The 16,101-nt window shown below is 34.9% G+C and overlaps 1 protein-coding gene across 2 annotated transcripts in view; it reads right to left on the reverse strand.

Annotated features, from left to right (window-relative positions):
• Positions 1 to 1,542: 1,542 nt before the first annotated feature.
• Positions 1,543 to 16,101, reverse strand: part of LOC134586604 (ephrin type-A receptor 3-like) — a 200,073-nt gene continuing 185,514 nt past the window's right edge. For both annotated transcript variants that reach the window (XM_063442227.1, XM_063442226.1), the window contains 5 exons: positions 8,372 to 8,581; positions 6,407 to 6,556; positions 4,967 to 5,160; positions 4,351 to 4,491; positions 1,543 to 2,415 (listed from right to left, as the gene is read on the reverse strand). In XM_063442227.1, the coding sequence (XP_063298297.1) occupies positions 2,316 to 2,415; positions 4,351 to 4,491; positions 4,967 to 5,160; positions 6,407 to 6,556; positions 8,372 to 8,581 (795 nt within the window). In that variant the 3' untranslated portion in view covers positions 1,543 to 2,315. The remainder of the gene's footprint in view (positions 2,416 to 4,350; positions 4,492 to 4,966; positions 5,161 to 6,406; positions 6,557 to 8,371; positions 8,582 to 16,101) is intronic.

The following is a 16,101-nucleotide window of genomic DNA, read 5'->3' on the forward strand; positions in this document are numbered from 1 at the left end:
TATCAAAGTTACAATTACCTTTGTGGAAACCACTACCTCTAATATAACATCTTCAGCTACTGCTCATACCTCTTAACAATATACTCCCAGTAATAGCAATAACAACATGAACGATAACTATATCAGATAGCAAGATGTTCAATGCAGTATTTAAAGGCAAAACTTACACCTCAATTAAAGGGTTCTTCTCATCAACATGATATTAACCAGTTCCTGTGTTTAACATTGAACTATGTGTTTTGTATTACTCAAGCTCACAAGAATTGGAGCTGTAACATTCTTTGTAATAGGGTTACTCCAAAACTTTTTAAAAATGCAATGGCCTATGAAATGTTACTAATAGGTCCTTTACTCCTTAAAACCTGTAAATATGTTTTTAACTTACCTTACATCTGCACTTACACAGAGAGAGGACTCTGATTGGACCGTTTAGCCATTTCGCTGGAGTATGCATGTCAGAGGAGGGACATTTTACATTAAAACATATATACATATATATTTAAAAGAGGGAGACGGGAGGGATCGCACAGAGGAAGGGAAGGGATAGGAAGATTCCTTTTCCAAGTGTGCCTGCAAGAATGAAGACTTTTACATCTGCTGCCAATGTACTTTGTGCGCTGACGACAGACATAAAATATGCACAAAATTGACATGAGGCAGTCCAGAGAAGAGCTCCAGTCTGCAAAGTCACGTGTGCTGGGAGTATAACTAGCCCAGCACAAAAGGTCATATATCTCTGAGTGTATAGTGTTTAAAGCAGAAACACTGCACATCCAGGTTCCTACCACCATGTCCAGTTCAAATCACTGAAGTGGTGTTGGTGGTATGGGTAACTATTTTAATGTGTTTCTACAGTTACCATAACATTGCAAACTTTACAACAGTTTTAACAGCTGTGACTCCACTTGCTGTCAACTATAACATCCCATCAGACACAATGGTTGCATATTACTATCTACAATTAACATAGTACAAAATAATTATAATGAAAATATTCAGAAAAGGTACATAAAAAATATTATTTTAGTGCCATTTGATAATACACACAATTTTTCCAGTGCCAGAAGAAACTTTGATGTCTTCTTTATCACATTTTCTATTCCCTTCATTCTTGCACGTTCAAGGACAATAACATGCGAAGGAAAGAATTTAAGTGGGTTATGTTTACAAATACGAACCACTTTATGCGTAGGCTTATTAACATTGTGTGACCATGACTCATTTTACTTGCAATTCTTCACAAAATTCCAAACTTTTCTAGTTACACTGAATAGATTAAAAAAAATTTAGAATTTTTTGTTTTCATTAATTAGCAATGCATTACATAACAGCTGAAGCAAAGCTAGTTTTCCCAGTGTAATATTTGTAAGTAAGGTGTTTATGTAAAACTGGAGACAATTTGGCACAGAATATTCATAAAGAATAAAATTCTTGTGTTTTATAAGCTGAAAAAAAAAAAACATGCATCTACAGTGAACTCGAGCCCCTGTTTCACATGTGATATAGGACCTTAATTTATTGAAAGACACTGCTGTCAAAGCATTACAAATGCTACACGGACTTTATTGAGTTTGATGACAATGCATTGTGAGCAATCAGAAGTGCGATGGCAACAGATCTGGGATATGAAAATCAAAATATACATATTGTTTATTCATAAATACACACACATATAATGCATTAAAACGCATTTGCCATCAGAGGTTGAGTTGTTGGAACAAACAAACGCACATGATGATGTAACGCTGGAAGGTTAATGTCCGTCAAGGATTCCAACACCATCCTGGCAATGTTTGAGGGTCTTTCGTTAACACAAGTCTGCAGCAGCTACATTTACTTGGCCATCTGTGGTGGAACATGGGCATATGACCTGGTATCACCATCGTCCCAGGCAGGTGAGACCCACCTTTCTCAGGATTGTCCAACACATGGAATAGTTGAGGTCCCGAACATCGATCAGTTCAATGTCCGACCTCTCATGCGGTGTCACGTCAAATATTTATTTGTCATTGATACAGTTTTCTGTCCAGTACTGAAAATGATTTCATACTTTCTCAAGTTGTTTTTAGCTTTTTGTGGATTTTTTTGGAATCCAAAAACACCTCCCAAAGGCACACTTAGTCATAAGTTCAGACTATTGGCATGTTTAATCACCCTTTATAAAACACGGGACATTAAATTCAGCATCCCTGTTGTACACTTGTTATTGGAAGGTGAACAGGATCTTAGTTTTCATCTCTGAGTATATGGCCTCTGGCAGGCAGAGAAGATCCCTCTGAGTATCAGGAACATTGGGAATTAGGAATACCTTGGACTTATATTTGCAAATGCGTCCCCAGTGCCTGAAGGTTTTGTATGCTTGATAATATCTTTTTCTGGTGGCCGGCAAGTGTGATTCCAATTCTGCTGAGTTCACTAAAAAAAGAAATAAAATCCTATTAGTTTATTGCAAGATTTTTATATGTGTTTACGTACAAAATGTTCCACTGTGTTTTATTTATTCTATTCCACTCTTTGTTATTGTTCTATTTTATTTTGCTCTATTCTATGAAGACACATTACATAAATAATTCGGGTATTCACAAATCACAAGTGAAACACTTTCAGACTTTGTTTTTATATTATAATCAGCAGTTACATGCTTTGGCTAATTTTCAGCTCGTTAAAAGTAGTTTTGTTGTTTTGCCCAGGAAGTTTGTATTTTTTTTTTTAATTCTATAAATTTCTTTATTTAAGAGAGACAGTCAGGGAGACGTATGGTATACAACAAATCAATACAGAAAGTGTGAATCTTAAATATGATATATAGCTGACACTGATTGTATTTTATAAGTGTATAGTTTGGTCACAACATCACCAAGTATGAGAAAATAGTGCAGCGCACTCAGACTACAAAAATACAAAAAACAAAGAAGGCTACTAAAAATGCCTAACTAAGTACAAATATGGGGATTTGGTTCCACCATATGGCCATATGTTGTTAAGCCCACCACTACTTTCAAAGTACCCCATTATCGGTGGGTCCTACACTACAATGTGGGAGACAAATAAATAGTAATAGTGTCATAAATAAAATAGTGTTAAATACTAGTAAGAGCATAGTGAGTATACAAACAAAAGTGATGAAAGCAATTAAAAGCAGTGTTAAAACTAGATAATTAATGTGTTAGTGCTGAAAATGAGTATACTCACTAATGCAGATGACTGTGTTCACTGGAAAAAATAATAAAAGTGACTTGACTAATGACAAACTCCTCCTTAATATACACACCTGTGGCCACCTCTAAAGGAGACTCTGAAGCTGGGGGGGCCTGGGCGGGGTGCTTAACCCCTAAGGAATCTGGTCGGGACACCAAATATAGTATAAACAGAGAAAGGATAGGGGGCACTCCCGAGACCTGAATTTTTTTTTTTAATTCTATAAATTTCTTTATTTAAGAGAGACGGTCAGGGAGACGTATGGTATACAACAAATCAATACAGAAAGTGTGAATCTTAAATATGATATATAGCTGACACTGATTGTATTTTATAAGTGTATAGTTTGGTCACAACATCACCAAGTATCTCGGGAAATCTCTCACACAGGCAACAAGGTGCACAGTAAGTACAGTATCAGCAGGTATGTGTCAGTAGAGATATAAAGCTGTGATAGTCATGTATGATAGAGAGAACTAGGAGATGGACGATGCAGGTAGGGAAGGTCATATTGATGATAATAAAGGAGATGATAACTGGAGAAGGGCAAAACAATAGTGAGGAAGAGAGGAATAAAGGTTATACAATACACAAAGCTGGTGGAGGAATGTAGAGAAAGCGAAAGAAAATAATATAGAAAGCAATTCACTTTACTTTAAAATGCTAAATTTTAAAGGGCATTCATCATTATAGTAATGCTAGCATGACCTAACATTGCAAAGAGCACAGTGTCATTATATTCCCATTCATAATGGCATGCATCAATAAAGCTCATGGTATACTGCCGTAGGTCCAAGTCCTTGCAGTGACATTAGGAAACTAAAGTTTATGGGGCTTAGAGTTAGTAGACAGCGTGGTTTAGGATTTAAGAGTACCCTGCTGATTACAACACGCTGTGAATTGTAAAACCTTTGCTTAACTTGATCAAATGAGAAAGCAAGTGGTTTAGCTACAATACAGTGAATTGCCTACTTGTCTAGTTTTTCTTTTCTAGATTGGCAAATAGCCTAATTTTATTACATGTCCCTCTTAGATTTCTAACTATAGAAGTGAAAAGGTGCACACCCTGTATAACAAAGTACTCAACAAGTAGTTAATTGTGGATTAACCCAAAAATACCTCCAAAAAGAACACGAGAAACCTGTTTCTTACCTGCTGTTAAGGTACATCACTGAGTCTAGAGTCACGTAACCTGCCATTGTGAAGTGCTCGATGTACTGGCTCAACTTGATTACTTCTAGCCACTGTTCAATAGTAGTCACTGTGTATGAGTCCAGCATACTTGGATCCTGCCTGTGAAGATACAAAGTGTCTGGATTCATCAAGCAATCTTAGCAACTGCTCATAATATTCGACCTTTGTTGAAAAGCAGTGGATTGTGGAACACTATCAAGGAATGTTGCGGCAGGTTGCTTGTATTATTTGTTTCTTTTTGTCTCTAATACACATTAGAAAGCTATATAACAGCAATGGTGGAGACTTTTAAAATCTTTCAAGGTCACTTACATTAAAATAGAGTTTTTATTGCATCACTTTTATGTTTAATTATCCTTTAAACATATACGAGCTGACTACATTGTCTTCTTGTAAAGCCAACTAGCAGAGGGTACCCACATCATAGTTTGGGAAATGTTGGAAATTCACTAGATTGTACAACACTTCTATTTTTTTCTTCTTATTTTTTGTTTGTATGACAAAATCTTTAGTGAAAACGAGATTGTCAAAATAAAAAATAAAAAAAAATATCCTTTAAATAATATTCTCTTACCACTCAGAGCTGTTGGCAAGTTCATTCAGACTACTTGGGGTTCGAATGAATTTGTCGAGTATATTGACAATTTGACCAAACTTCGGACGGTCACTTCTACATTTCTGCCAACAGTCCAGCATGAGTTGATGTAATACAACTGGGCAGTCCATCGGAGGGGGAAGACGATAGCCCTCGTCTATTGCTTTTATGACCTAAGATTCAATATAAAAATATAGCATTACACAACAGAATTATTCTTACTTTTCATTTAATGAGAGCAAATCGCCATTGCATGTTGCTGAAATAGACTAAAATATGTGATTGTGCTATTTCACACTATAGCCTTGATGATGATCTACAATTAGATAATTATGAAATTATCAACATATTAACAGCTGATGACTGGGACGTTAACTTAAATGGTTACACATTGTTTCAGAATGATAGGAAAAAAAAACAGGAAAGGTGGTGGGGTATGTCCGTATGTCAACCATGAGTTAAAGGCAAATATTAAACAAGTGGAATGCGATGAGGAAAATGTTGAAGCTTGGGGCAAAAGAAGGGAAATCATTTACCCTTCATGGACCTGGTTATAAAAAAAACACTGTTGATCTTCTGACCAACATTCTAATTGGGGAGCACTTCGGAAATAATGATCACAATATGGTATGCTTTGAAATAAGCTCAAAAAAGCAAATGACAATGAGGTATACAAAAACATATATTTTTATGAAATGCCAATTTTAATCAGCTTATGGTACTTTTACAACTCATTGACTGGTTGTGACATTTTTGGATTGGGATTCCATTGAAAATCCACAAAATTTGAAACCACTGCTTTGTAGTGGCCAACCCTAAGAGGCTTATGATCAAAAAATAAAGTTAAATAAAAGAAATTAAGGAAAAGAGAAGGATTTAGCACTCATGTATTAAAATAAGAAAAATACTTGATGAAATAAAACACTTTAGAACTTTTTAATTGCCCCATGATAAATTTGATCACCTAATCTATTTATATTTCTTACCCTAAAATATGCAATTATATGTTACAAATTTACAATTATGTTTTCCATATTTCACATGCATTTTTATCTTCTTTATGAGAAGATAGAGGTACACGCATTAAACCTGGACAGCTTTCTTACACTCGTACAGTAAAGTCCCTATATTGTTCTGGAAAACAGATATTTTTTTTCCCTTGATTTTCGTTTACATGTTTGTCGACTTGTTGGTCAACACCACACAATGCATGCTGCATATTTTTTAACTTTTCATTTTTTTAAATTTATAAATCTGGCTCCAATTTAAGCATAAAAAATACAAGTTATAGAATGTCATATATTTTGATATCATGATATGTTAATTTTTACATTACAGGTACATGTCAAGAAACTAAGAAACATTGATTTATCAAAGAAGCTTCATTTGAAGGAACATCTCAATACATATGTGACTCACATCCTGGTTGGACATTTCCCAGTATGGTCTCTCGCCATATGAAATGATCTCCCACATAACTATCCCGTAACTCCATACATCACTTGCTGATGTGAACTTTCTGTATGCTATCGCTTCTGGAGCCGTCCATCGAATGGGAATTTTGCCTCCCTTGTAAACAAAAATGATATATATATGAGTTTTACAGAAAAAAACTTATACTGGAATAAAAAAAAATCAGCATGCCTAAAATCAACAAATATGTACATAATAAATGTTAAGTTATTAATAAATGCACAAAATCTTATCGTTATATTAACATTATTACATAAACTGGTATGCTTTTATATATCTGAACCAAATGGAAGATTCAAATCTTCATGGACCACATGGTAGTCTATTGCCAATTTAAATTATCCTCAGCCACAAAACTGCATTTATATTTAGCTTCAATAATGGTTTTATTATGCTCCCTAATTATTTAACTCTTTTTAAGTCTCTACCATTCAGAGCTAAAAAACTCCTTATAAATAAATACCTATTTAATGGGGCCTACAAGGCACTCAGGAGCAACTGATAACAATCAATATCAACTTGATTACTATGATCCCTTTTTAAGTAGTAGTAAACAAAAAAATACAAAAACGACACTGTTTTTTAAGCTTCATTACAACAATTTATTATTTAAGAATATGTAAATTATTAAAATCTGTTTGATTTTACTTATGTTATATACCATAAATTAACTCTATATATACCATGAATTAACTCATACTGGATTTACTTCAAATTCTTTTAAACAAATGTAGCACACTAAAAAATTAGTTTTTTTTGAATAGTACATACTATTAATATCCATTTTTTACATCTCATATAAACTGCAATTTACATCTATGTAACTTCTATAATGACTACCACCTATGCCAATCACCCTCACTTCTACCCAAGTATGAGAAATGTATTACATTATATATATATATATATATATATAGAGAGAGAGAGAGAGAGAGAGAGAGAGAGTAAGTGAACAAAGGTAGCACTCTTGGGTCTTTCAAGTAATAGACAAAAGTATTTATTCCATCAAAAGGTATACAGTAAGTTGACCAACGTTTCGACCCATTCGGGTCTTCCTCAACCTGACCTTGAGGAAGACCCGAATGGGCCGAAACGTCGGTCAACTTACTGTATACCTTTTGATGGAATAAATACTTTTGTCTATTACTTGAAAGACCCAAGAGTGCTACCTTTGTTCACTTACTCTATATACAATCAGCGTGGAAGTGCACCAGGGCATAATTTTCAACTTTAAAGTACCAGCAAGGGTGAGTGCCATTCACACTTCTTACATTATATATATATATATATATATATATATATATATATATATATATACATATATATATATATATATATATATATATATATATATATATATATATATATAATGTAATACATTTCTCATACTTGGGTAGAAGTTAGGGTGATTAGCATAGATGGTAGTCATTATAGAAGTTACATAGATGTAAATTGCAGTTTATATGAGATGTAAAAAATGGATATTAATAGTATGTACTATTCAAATAAACCCTAAATTTTTAGTGTGCTACATTTGTTTAAAAGAATTTGAAGTAAACCCAGTATGAGTTAATTTATGCTATATAACATAAGTAAAATTAAACAGATTTTAATAATTTACATATTCTTAAATAATAAATTGTTGTAATGAAGCTTAAAAAACAGATTTGAATTTGAAATATATTAATCGATTCTTTCACATCTATAAGTAATATTAAATTTAATTTTAAATACTTAGCGTGAAACTAGTTAAATATTAAATACAAAATAACTTTTAATTGGACAATTAATTAAATATTTGGAAAATACTTTACTTTTTTATTTTGGATAACTCATCGCACATGTAAAATTCAACCATAAATACATGGGTTTCAAATAATTTATGGTGTTTTGCTCTTAGTGAAGACTCACCCTAGTGGTATATGCTGCTTCAGGGTCGTCTTCCAATACTCGAGAAAGGCCAAAGTCGGAGACTTTGCAAACCAAGTTGCTGTTGACTAGAATATTTCGAGCAGCTAGGTCTCGGTGGACATAGTTCATGTCAGATAAATATTTCATTCCAGATGCAATGCCTCTGAGCATTCCCAATAACTGAATCACAGTGAATTGGCCATCATGTTTCTGGAAGATAAAGAGCAATCGTGTTGGTGAGAAAGGAGCAAATACGGAAGTGTATAAGAAAAATAACAATAGTACATAACACATACATATATGAAACTGAATTGACTACTCATAAGGCTACCACTTTCTAAATGTAGCTCTCCTGTTGGAATCTCGGGATGGCGGAACATAAAATATACATAGTATTGTAGTATAAGTAAAAGAAGCACATAACGAGGACCAGACACACGGATGCTTGAATATGAAAAGAAGTAGAATAAATCACGAGGAAAGGTCTAGAGAAGCACTGGCAAAAAAATAAGGATGAAGTATATAAAAAGTATTTGTTAAAAAAAGAGAGATAAAGCCTTAACAAAACAAAGAGGAAGAAGAAAAAGAGAGCCTCTAAAATATGAAGTATATAAAATGCATATAGTAACACAAGGATCCAAATACATATTTAAAGAACATTTTACATTTAAAATATACATAAATAAATGCAGATAAAAGCAATAAAACAAAGTATAGAGAAAACAAAGGTAAAACTGTGTTAAAAACAACTTTAATTTTGAACAGTCTTTCACCGTCCTATATAGGGGCAATGATGAAAACTTGTCACACAGCTAGGGAGACCAATGTTCTCTACAAAACTCCTATCCCACTGCTACATCTAATGAATATTCCTGCCTTCCCCTTAGGTGGTAAAATCCCCTTCACTCTCTTTTCTTTGGATGCTAAGACACTCTTCTGCGTCTGCAAAATGTTAGGAGCTGCAGAGGTTAAATGGCTAACCGAGATTATAGAGGGCCCCCTTCTAAGGAAACATTTAGATATATAAAAAAATACAATACACAATATATAAAATATGGATATGTGACATTAAGAGCTTTAAAGATAACATTATCTTAGTTATATAATTATGATAATATTATTTTATGCAGTTGCTGCTCAGACATTGTATTATTAGTACATAGAAAGCACTGCTTAGAACTGCTTAAGTATACCAATATGAAGATTGAAGCACTATCTACATTAAAACATCATTTTTAAAATAACATCAAAGAAGTACAGTCACAGGGTAAAATCCATAAAGCAGTTTCTCGGTACATCACCTGTTAAAGGGACATTTTAGTCACCCGTACTTCTACAGCTTAATGTAGTGGTTCTTGTGTCTAAAGACTGTCCCTGGAAGATTTTCAATATAAGCACTGCCCTTTCAGAGAGTGTCTGCCATCTCTAGTTGCAGTCACTCAGACAGCCACTAGAGGCGCTTCCTAGTAAGCTTCCTAAGCTGAACTTCTCCATAGAGATGCATTGATTCAGTGCCGTTTGGCGTAGCACAGCGTTTTGCTGCGCATGCACAAAAGTCTCCCAGTGCTTTCCAGAGTTTTAACTATTTAATTCATGCATTGTAAATCAGTATAAATCAGCTATGAACATGTTTCTCTCACATTGGCCTCGATTTAATAAGCTTTCCAAATTTACGGTTAGAAAACGTATTTAAATTATTAATCTACAAAAATTCGTAGGCTTTAATAGTCACTTCTATAGATAGATCATGTGGAACGTTTTCTTAACATTAGTAAATCATTTGGAAAGCTTATTAAATTGAGGCCATACTTGGACTGAAAATCAAAGGCCACATTTTCTGAGTATTTCTTCACCCTGGAACTTCTCCAAATATTAGAAAAACAAAATACCACCTGTATCCTAAATATGCAGAGTTTAGATTTTAACAGTTTGACATGTGGCCAGCATGATTATTCTATGAGGAATTCATATTATATATCTTAACATCTATTTTATATATTCATTATAAATAAATAGATGTAACAGTTAATCCCGATTACACCAATCCTATTTTCCCAGTGCTCTGTGTATTCCCCACTCTTCAACTAAGTAATTGCAAAAAAATTCAGTGTTGGCAATCAGCTCAATAGCTCAACGAGAAGACATTCTACAAATAGTAGCAATTGTGATCTTCAATTACACTTTTTGAGTAGGGAGTTTCTGTTGCTTCAATTGTGTTCTCATGACAAAGAAAAATCTTATATAATGCATGTAATTGTGCTGAACTAAAACGGGAATCCACATCAAACTCAAAATGAACAAACGTGCATCTGCCACTCAATTTAATAAATTACCCAAGGCAGACAAAAGCAATAACTTCTTATTTTTTACCAAGATTGCTCTTTCAATCCACCCTGATTATTCTTATTATTTTCTTTTCTCATTCAATAAACATCTTTCCTGAATTATACTCCAACTGAAACCATACCATTGCCTACACCCACATGGGCTCTCCAGGAATTTTAAATGATTTCATGCCATACCAAGTGGTAAAACAGGGGCTTATCATAACACGTCACGTGTCTGGTCTACTAGAGATGGATGGGACAAATTAAATTGCTTGCCAGGATTGCTGAGAGAGATCCGAGAATGCAATACCCGGAAGAACCATGTCAATAGAAAATGATCAAATCTAAATGAATACCATTTCAATTATTTTAAAGAGATTAATTCACAAAATATTTGTATATGTGCATTTCAAGATTTTCAATATAAAATATTTATGAAATACTTATGTTGACTGTGTTGGAATGTTAGTGAAATTCCAACAGTCAAAAGATATTATAAGACAAGATAGGGGCTAAATTATCTTATGGTAATGCCTTCCTTAAAAAAAACAAAAAACTTGACAAAAGATAGACCATCTATGGTCATGTATCATCAATTAGTGTCACCACCAGTGATGGCTGTGCAAACCAGGCATTGTCTCTCTCATAGCGAGAGTTGATCTAAGGTGGCTTCCATGGTTTCATGGAATCCTCCATAGACACCAGTGTCGTACTCTTACACATGTGCACTGACACGGCTCGAGGAGAACCAGGAGCAGGAGAGAAAAAATGGCAGTGACTATTGGATACAGTTTCAAGTATATCAACCCTCCAGAAGATTTACTTATGTTATACTGTAAAACGATAAGACATTTTAGATTAGGATTTATTATCTTTATTTGAACTGTATTTTTACAAGCTGCCGGAATATTCAATATCTTTTTAGATTTATCCATATTAGTAATTAATTTAGGCTTAATTATAATTAGATTTCCTATAAGCCTCTGAATTAAGCATTTAATAATGTTGATACATAATAATGACTGATACAAGAGGTGAACCTTGCATGTCCTATTTTTACCTATGCAAAGAGAAGAACTGAACACAATACAGTTGCTTAGAAAATGCAAAATGCATTAACTGCCCTGAAGCATCAAATCAGGATTTAGCAAACAACCAGCATTGATTTGTTTTTAGCAATTCCCTAATTAAAAGCACAAATGAAAGTACTGTGCTGAAAGAAAAAAGGCAATTGCCTATTCGAAAGCAGAAACATTTTTTGATTTCTAATTTAATACGATGCAAGATTATGAATGCTATTACTAATGTTTCTTGCATTAACATTGATGCTTAATTTGATATCCAATGGGAGATTTCTTGAAGAGCTTATTGTATTTAACAAAACAAATTTATTCCAAATAGCTAAACTCATCTCCATCTCAGTTACATTCAAAACATTTTGGTTTTCATTGTTCAAAACAGTGAATTAGTTTAGAGAAATAGTTTCAATTATTTGAATGAATGATTTGAATTAAAGAGAATCATGTTTCTTGCATTGAGAATAAAATCTAGGTTAATTTCAGATGATGAATACTATGTAAGACTTGTCAGAATGTTAGATCTTTTTGGATTTCTCTGGAAGGGGTTAAAGAAAGGCAACATTAGGTACTATACTGTATTTTTTTTTTAGAATATTAATATTTCTCTGCAAAAAAAATACATTTTATTTTTTAAAGGCAGGTGGATGGTGCAACTGAAAAACAAAATGCCAGAATTTCTCAATTAAATATAATAGAAAAACATCTTAATCGATTTCTAATCATCAATCTTTCTGCACCCTTTGACTACAAAGTAGACATAAATATGTAGCATATATTCAGCCGACATATGGACTGATGCACAGGTGTACATTGTTGCTCATTTAATTCCAGCTACATCATGCATGACACTGAATATGTGAAATTAAACATATATACTGGCATATGTACACGTGCAAACATTAGATAAAGCACAGTACACACTTTTATTCAAAAAACCTTTACAGAAAAAATTAATAAAGTGCTTAACACTGACACAAAAGAAACTGACATTGTTTTACCGATTCCTACTATTTTATTTAGAGAATCTTACAAGAACACTATACAAATAGGAATACAAATGTGTATTCCTAACACTGTAGTGCCCCAGTGGACGTTTATGTGCCCAGGGCTTCACCTGTAGGGGGACAAAAACAGTTGTATTTACCTTATCTCCCCTACAGTGCTGGCCTCTGTGCTTCTTGGTTGGCCTCCTGAGCTGAGATCATTGAGATTCCAATAGGAAAGCTTGGAAGGCTGGTGTGCAAGCGCAGCAAAATGAACAAAACATTGAGATGAAGTGGTCTGGGTGCCTATAATGTCCCTTTAAACAATAAAACCAAGTAAATTCTGTATAAAATATTTTTTTGTATTTTTAATAATTCAAAACACCTCATTGCTTTTAATGGAAATATAGATTTCCATAATATATATAGAGAATAATATTAAACTCATATTAAATTCAGTGTCTCCTTTTCTTATGATACCTCCTTCCGTGTCCTGTCTTTCCTTGTCTTTCCACCTCCTAATACTGATCTTTCACTCTCCCTTCAAGTTAGTGGTATCCTCATCAGTCCATCCTTGCTAGCGCACTGTCTTGGTGTCATACTTGATTCTGGTCTCACCTTTGAGCCTCACATCCAGCATGTTACCAAATCTTGCAGATTCCATCTTAAAAACATGCATCCACCCCTTTCTCACGCAAGATGCTACTAAGGAGCTTGTCCAAGCTCTAGTAATTTCCCGCATGGATTATTGTAACCCTCTCCTAATTGGTCTAATTGCCCTGCTACAGTCTGTAATGAATGCTGCCGCCAGATTAATTTTCCTCTCTAGTCGGTCCTCTCACACCTCACACCTCTGTAATTTCTTTCATTGGCTTCCTGTATCCTATAGAAGTCAACTCAAAGTACTAATCCATACCTATAAAGAATTGACCAATTCTAGCCCCTCTTATATCTCTTCACAGAACAATAGGTATGCCCCTTCTCGGTCTCTCCGCTCTGCCTGTGACCTTCTCCTGTCCATTGCTCGCACCCGTACGACCAACTCACACTTGCAGGACTTCTTGTGGGTGGCTCCCTTGCTATGGAATAGCCTGCCTACCGCCATCAGACTCTCCCCTAGTCTTCAGTCATTTAACCCCTTAAGGACCAAACTTCTGGAATAAAAGGGAATCATGACATGTCACACATGTCATGTGTCCTTAAGGGGTTAAGAAGTGCCTTAAAACCCATCTCTTTAGGAAAGCTTATGGCCTCCCAGAGTAACCTCTACCTCACATACCTGTCCCTTGCCCTCTCATAAAGGGCAGCACTCTACTCTCTCCTCCAGCTCTGCTTCACTCCCACCTTATTTGATTGCTATTTCCTGTCCTATTGTGTTTTATACCCCACCTCCTATAGCCTATAAGCTACTTTGAGCCGGGTCCTCTGTAATCTATCATTCCTGTAAGTTTTCTTGTAATTGTCCTATTTATAGTTAAACCCCCCTCTCATAATATTGTAAAGTGCTACAGAATCTGTTGGTGCTATATAAATGGCAATAATAATAATAATAATAATAATAATAATAATAAACAGAAAATTTTCACAAGGTTATCGAGAAAGTGAAGGCATGCAGGTAAAAGCTGCTGACTTTGTTGGGAAACATGGGAGGAAAGGCAGAGGCTAAAAACCACAATAAAGGTTAAACCCAGGACATGGTAACATTTTGTCAGGATCGGGACAGGGATCCAACACGCAGAGTACAGACAGTAGAAAGGTACGTATACCGGACCTTAGAATGGCCGGACTAACGTACGGAGATAGAGAGAATGGTCAAAGGCAAGCCGAGGTCGAGGGAACGAGAAGACAGGTAAGCGAGGGACAAGCCGAGTCAAAAGGGTAACAGAGATAAGCAGAGTAAAACAAACAAGCCGGGTCGGAACCAAAAGGATAACTGGAATACAAGAGCACTGCGAGACTAGACAGGCTAGAACCACGACAGGGCAATGAGCAAATGGAAGAAGCACTGTTAAATACCCTGGCTCAAGAGAGTAGACACGCCTCCGACGAGTCCTGATTAGTCTCCAGACAGTTGAGTGACGGGTCGGTCCGGGTTGGCGTCATGACGTCGACTGCTGGGCGTCGTGTTACAAAAGGAAGAGGAAACAGACCTTCTGGACGGATAAACTTCTAAGTCTCTACCTCTCTAAGAGGTAGAGACTTCAGGTACCCTGACACATTTTCTTTGATGCTGTTATTGAACTTGTTGTTAATCCAATTTTTGTTGTTGTTGTAAATCCAGCAACATTTGTAAAAATTGTTTCACCACCTACCAGGATTATCATTTCCCCTGATCATCTAACTTCCTAAGAAAGATCAAGTGAATTCTCAGTTTCTATATTAATAATAAAGATTGTGGATGGTTGACCCATGGCTTTAGTCTTGACCGGATATATTGTGACAATGTTATTATCTTCTATTTTCTGTCACCTCCAGGCTAAAGGAAGTCATGCCTCTGCTGAGGTGGTGGATTTGTACATTGACACACTTTTCCCTTCTTGTGTGCCATACCCATTTAAAGAAGTTTATGGGTTTCTGATGATCCTGACCCATTCTATAACATAGATGTCCTCCTCATATTTTAGAAAAATGTAGATTCAAAAGAATCTATATCTCATGGCTTGGGGCATAAATACAATATAAATTATTCTTAACATAATAAAAATGACACTAATACCACACAATTCCATTCTCCACCTCCCTTAAAACCTCTCTATTTCAATAAATCTCAAAAAGCAAGCACCCTAGAATGAAACGATCCTGCCCTGCTTTCTGAAATATTATCAGGCCGACCATTATTTGAAAGCTATTGACTAGCAGTATTCCAGCTTTTCCTGGAAAACCTCTGGAAATGGATGATGTGAGCCCTGCTCTGCTTTCCACCAATAACTAAAGTTCTTGCCATCCTTCTCCTGTTGAAGCCCTTTATCATCCAAGTGATTAATATTTCAAAACTATCTGCCTCTGGAAGAGGGTGAATGGGAAATCATAGGGGTATTGGGTATATATCCTCCCCCCAATAATTTACACCAAACATTTTATACAAATAATCTTTTTGTTTTGTTTATATAGACAGATAGACAGACAGACAGATAGATAGATACTATTCATTTTTTCCCTTAAGAACCTTTTTACACAATCAATGAAAGGAATTCAATGAATTAGAAACCATTCACCATACAGTGAGCTATAAGCCAGTTTCCTCTTGACTGCCTTTTATGGATTCTTAAGTGTATATTAACTGATATAAGTGTGTTCCAAAAGGAAAATAAAACAAGATCTAAAGTGAACGGATCGCTGTT

Source organism: Pelobates fuscus, chromosome 2 (genome assembly GCF_036172605.1).
Source record: "Pelobates fuscus isolate aPelFus1 chromosome 2, aPelFus1.pri, whole genome shotgun sequence".
NCBI classification, from domain to species: domain Eukaryota; kingdom Metazoa; phylum Chordata; class Amphibia; order Anura; family Pelobatidae; genus Pelobates; species Pelobates fuscus.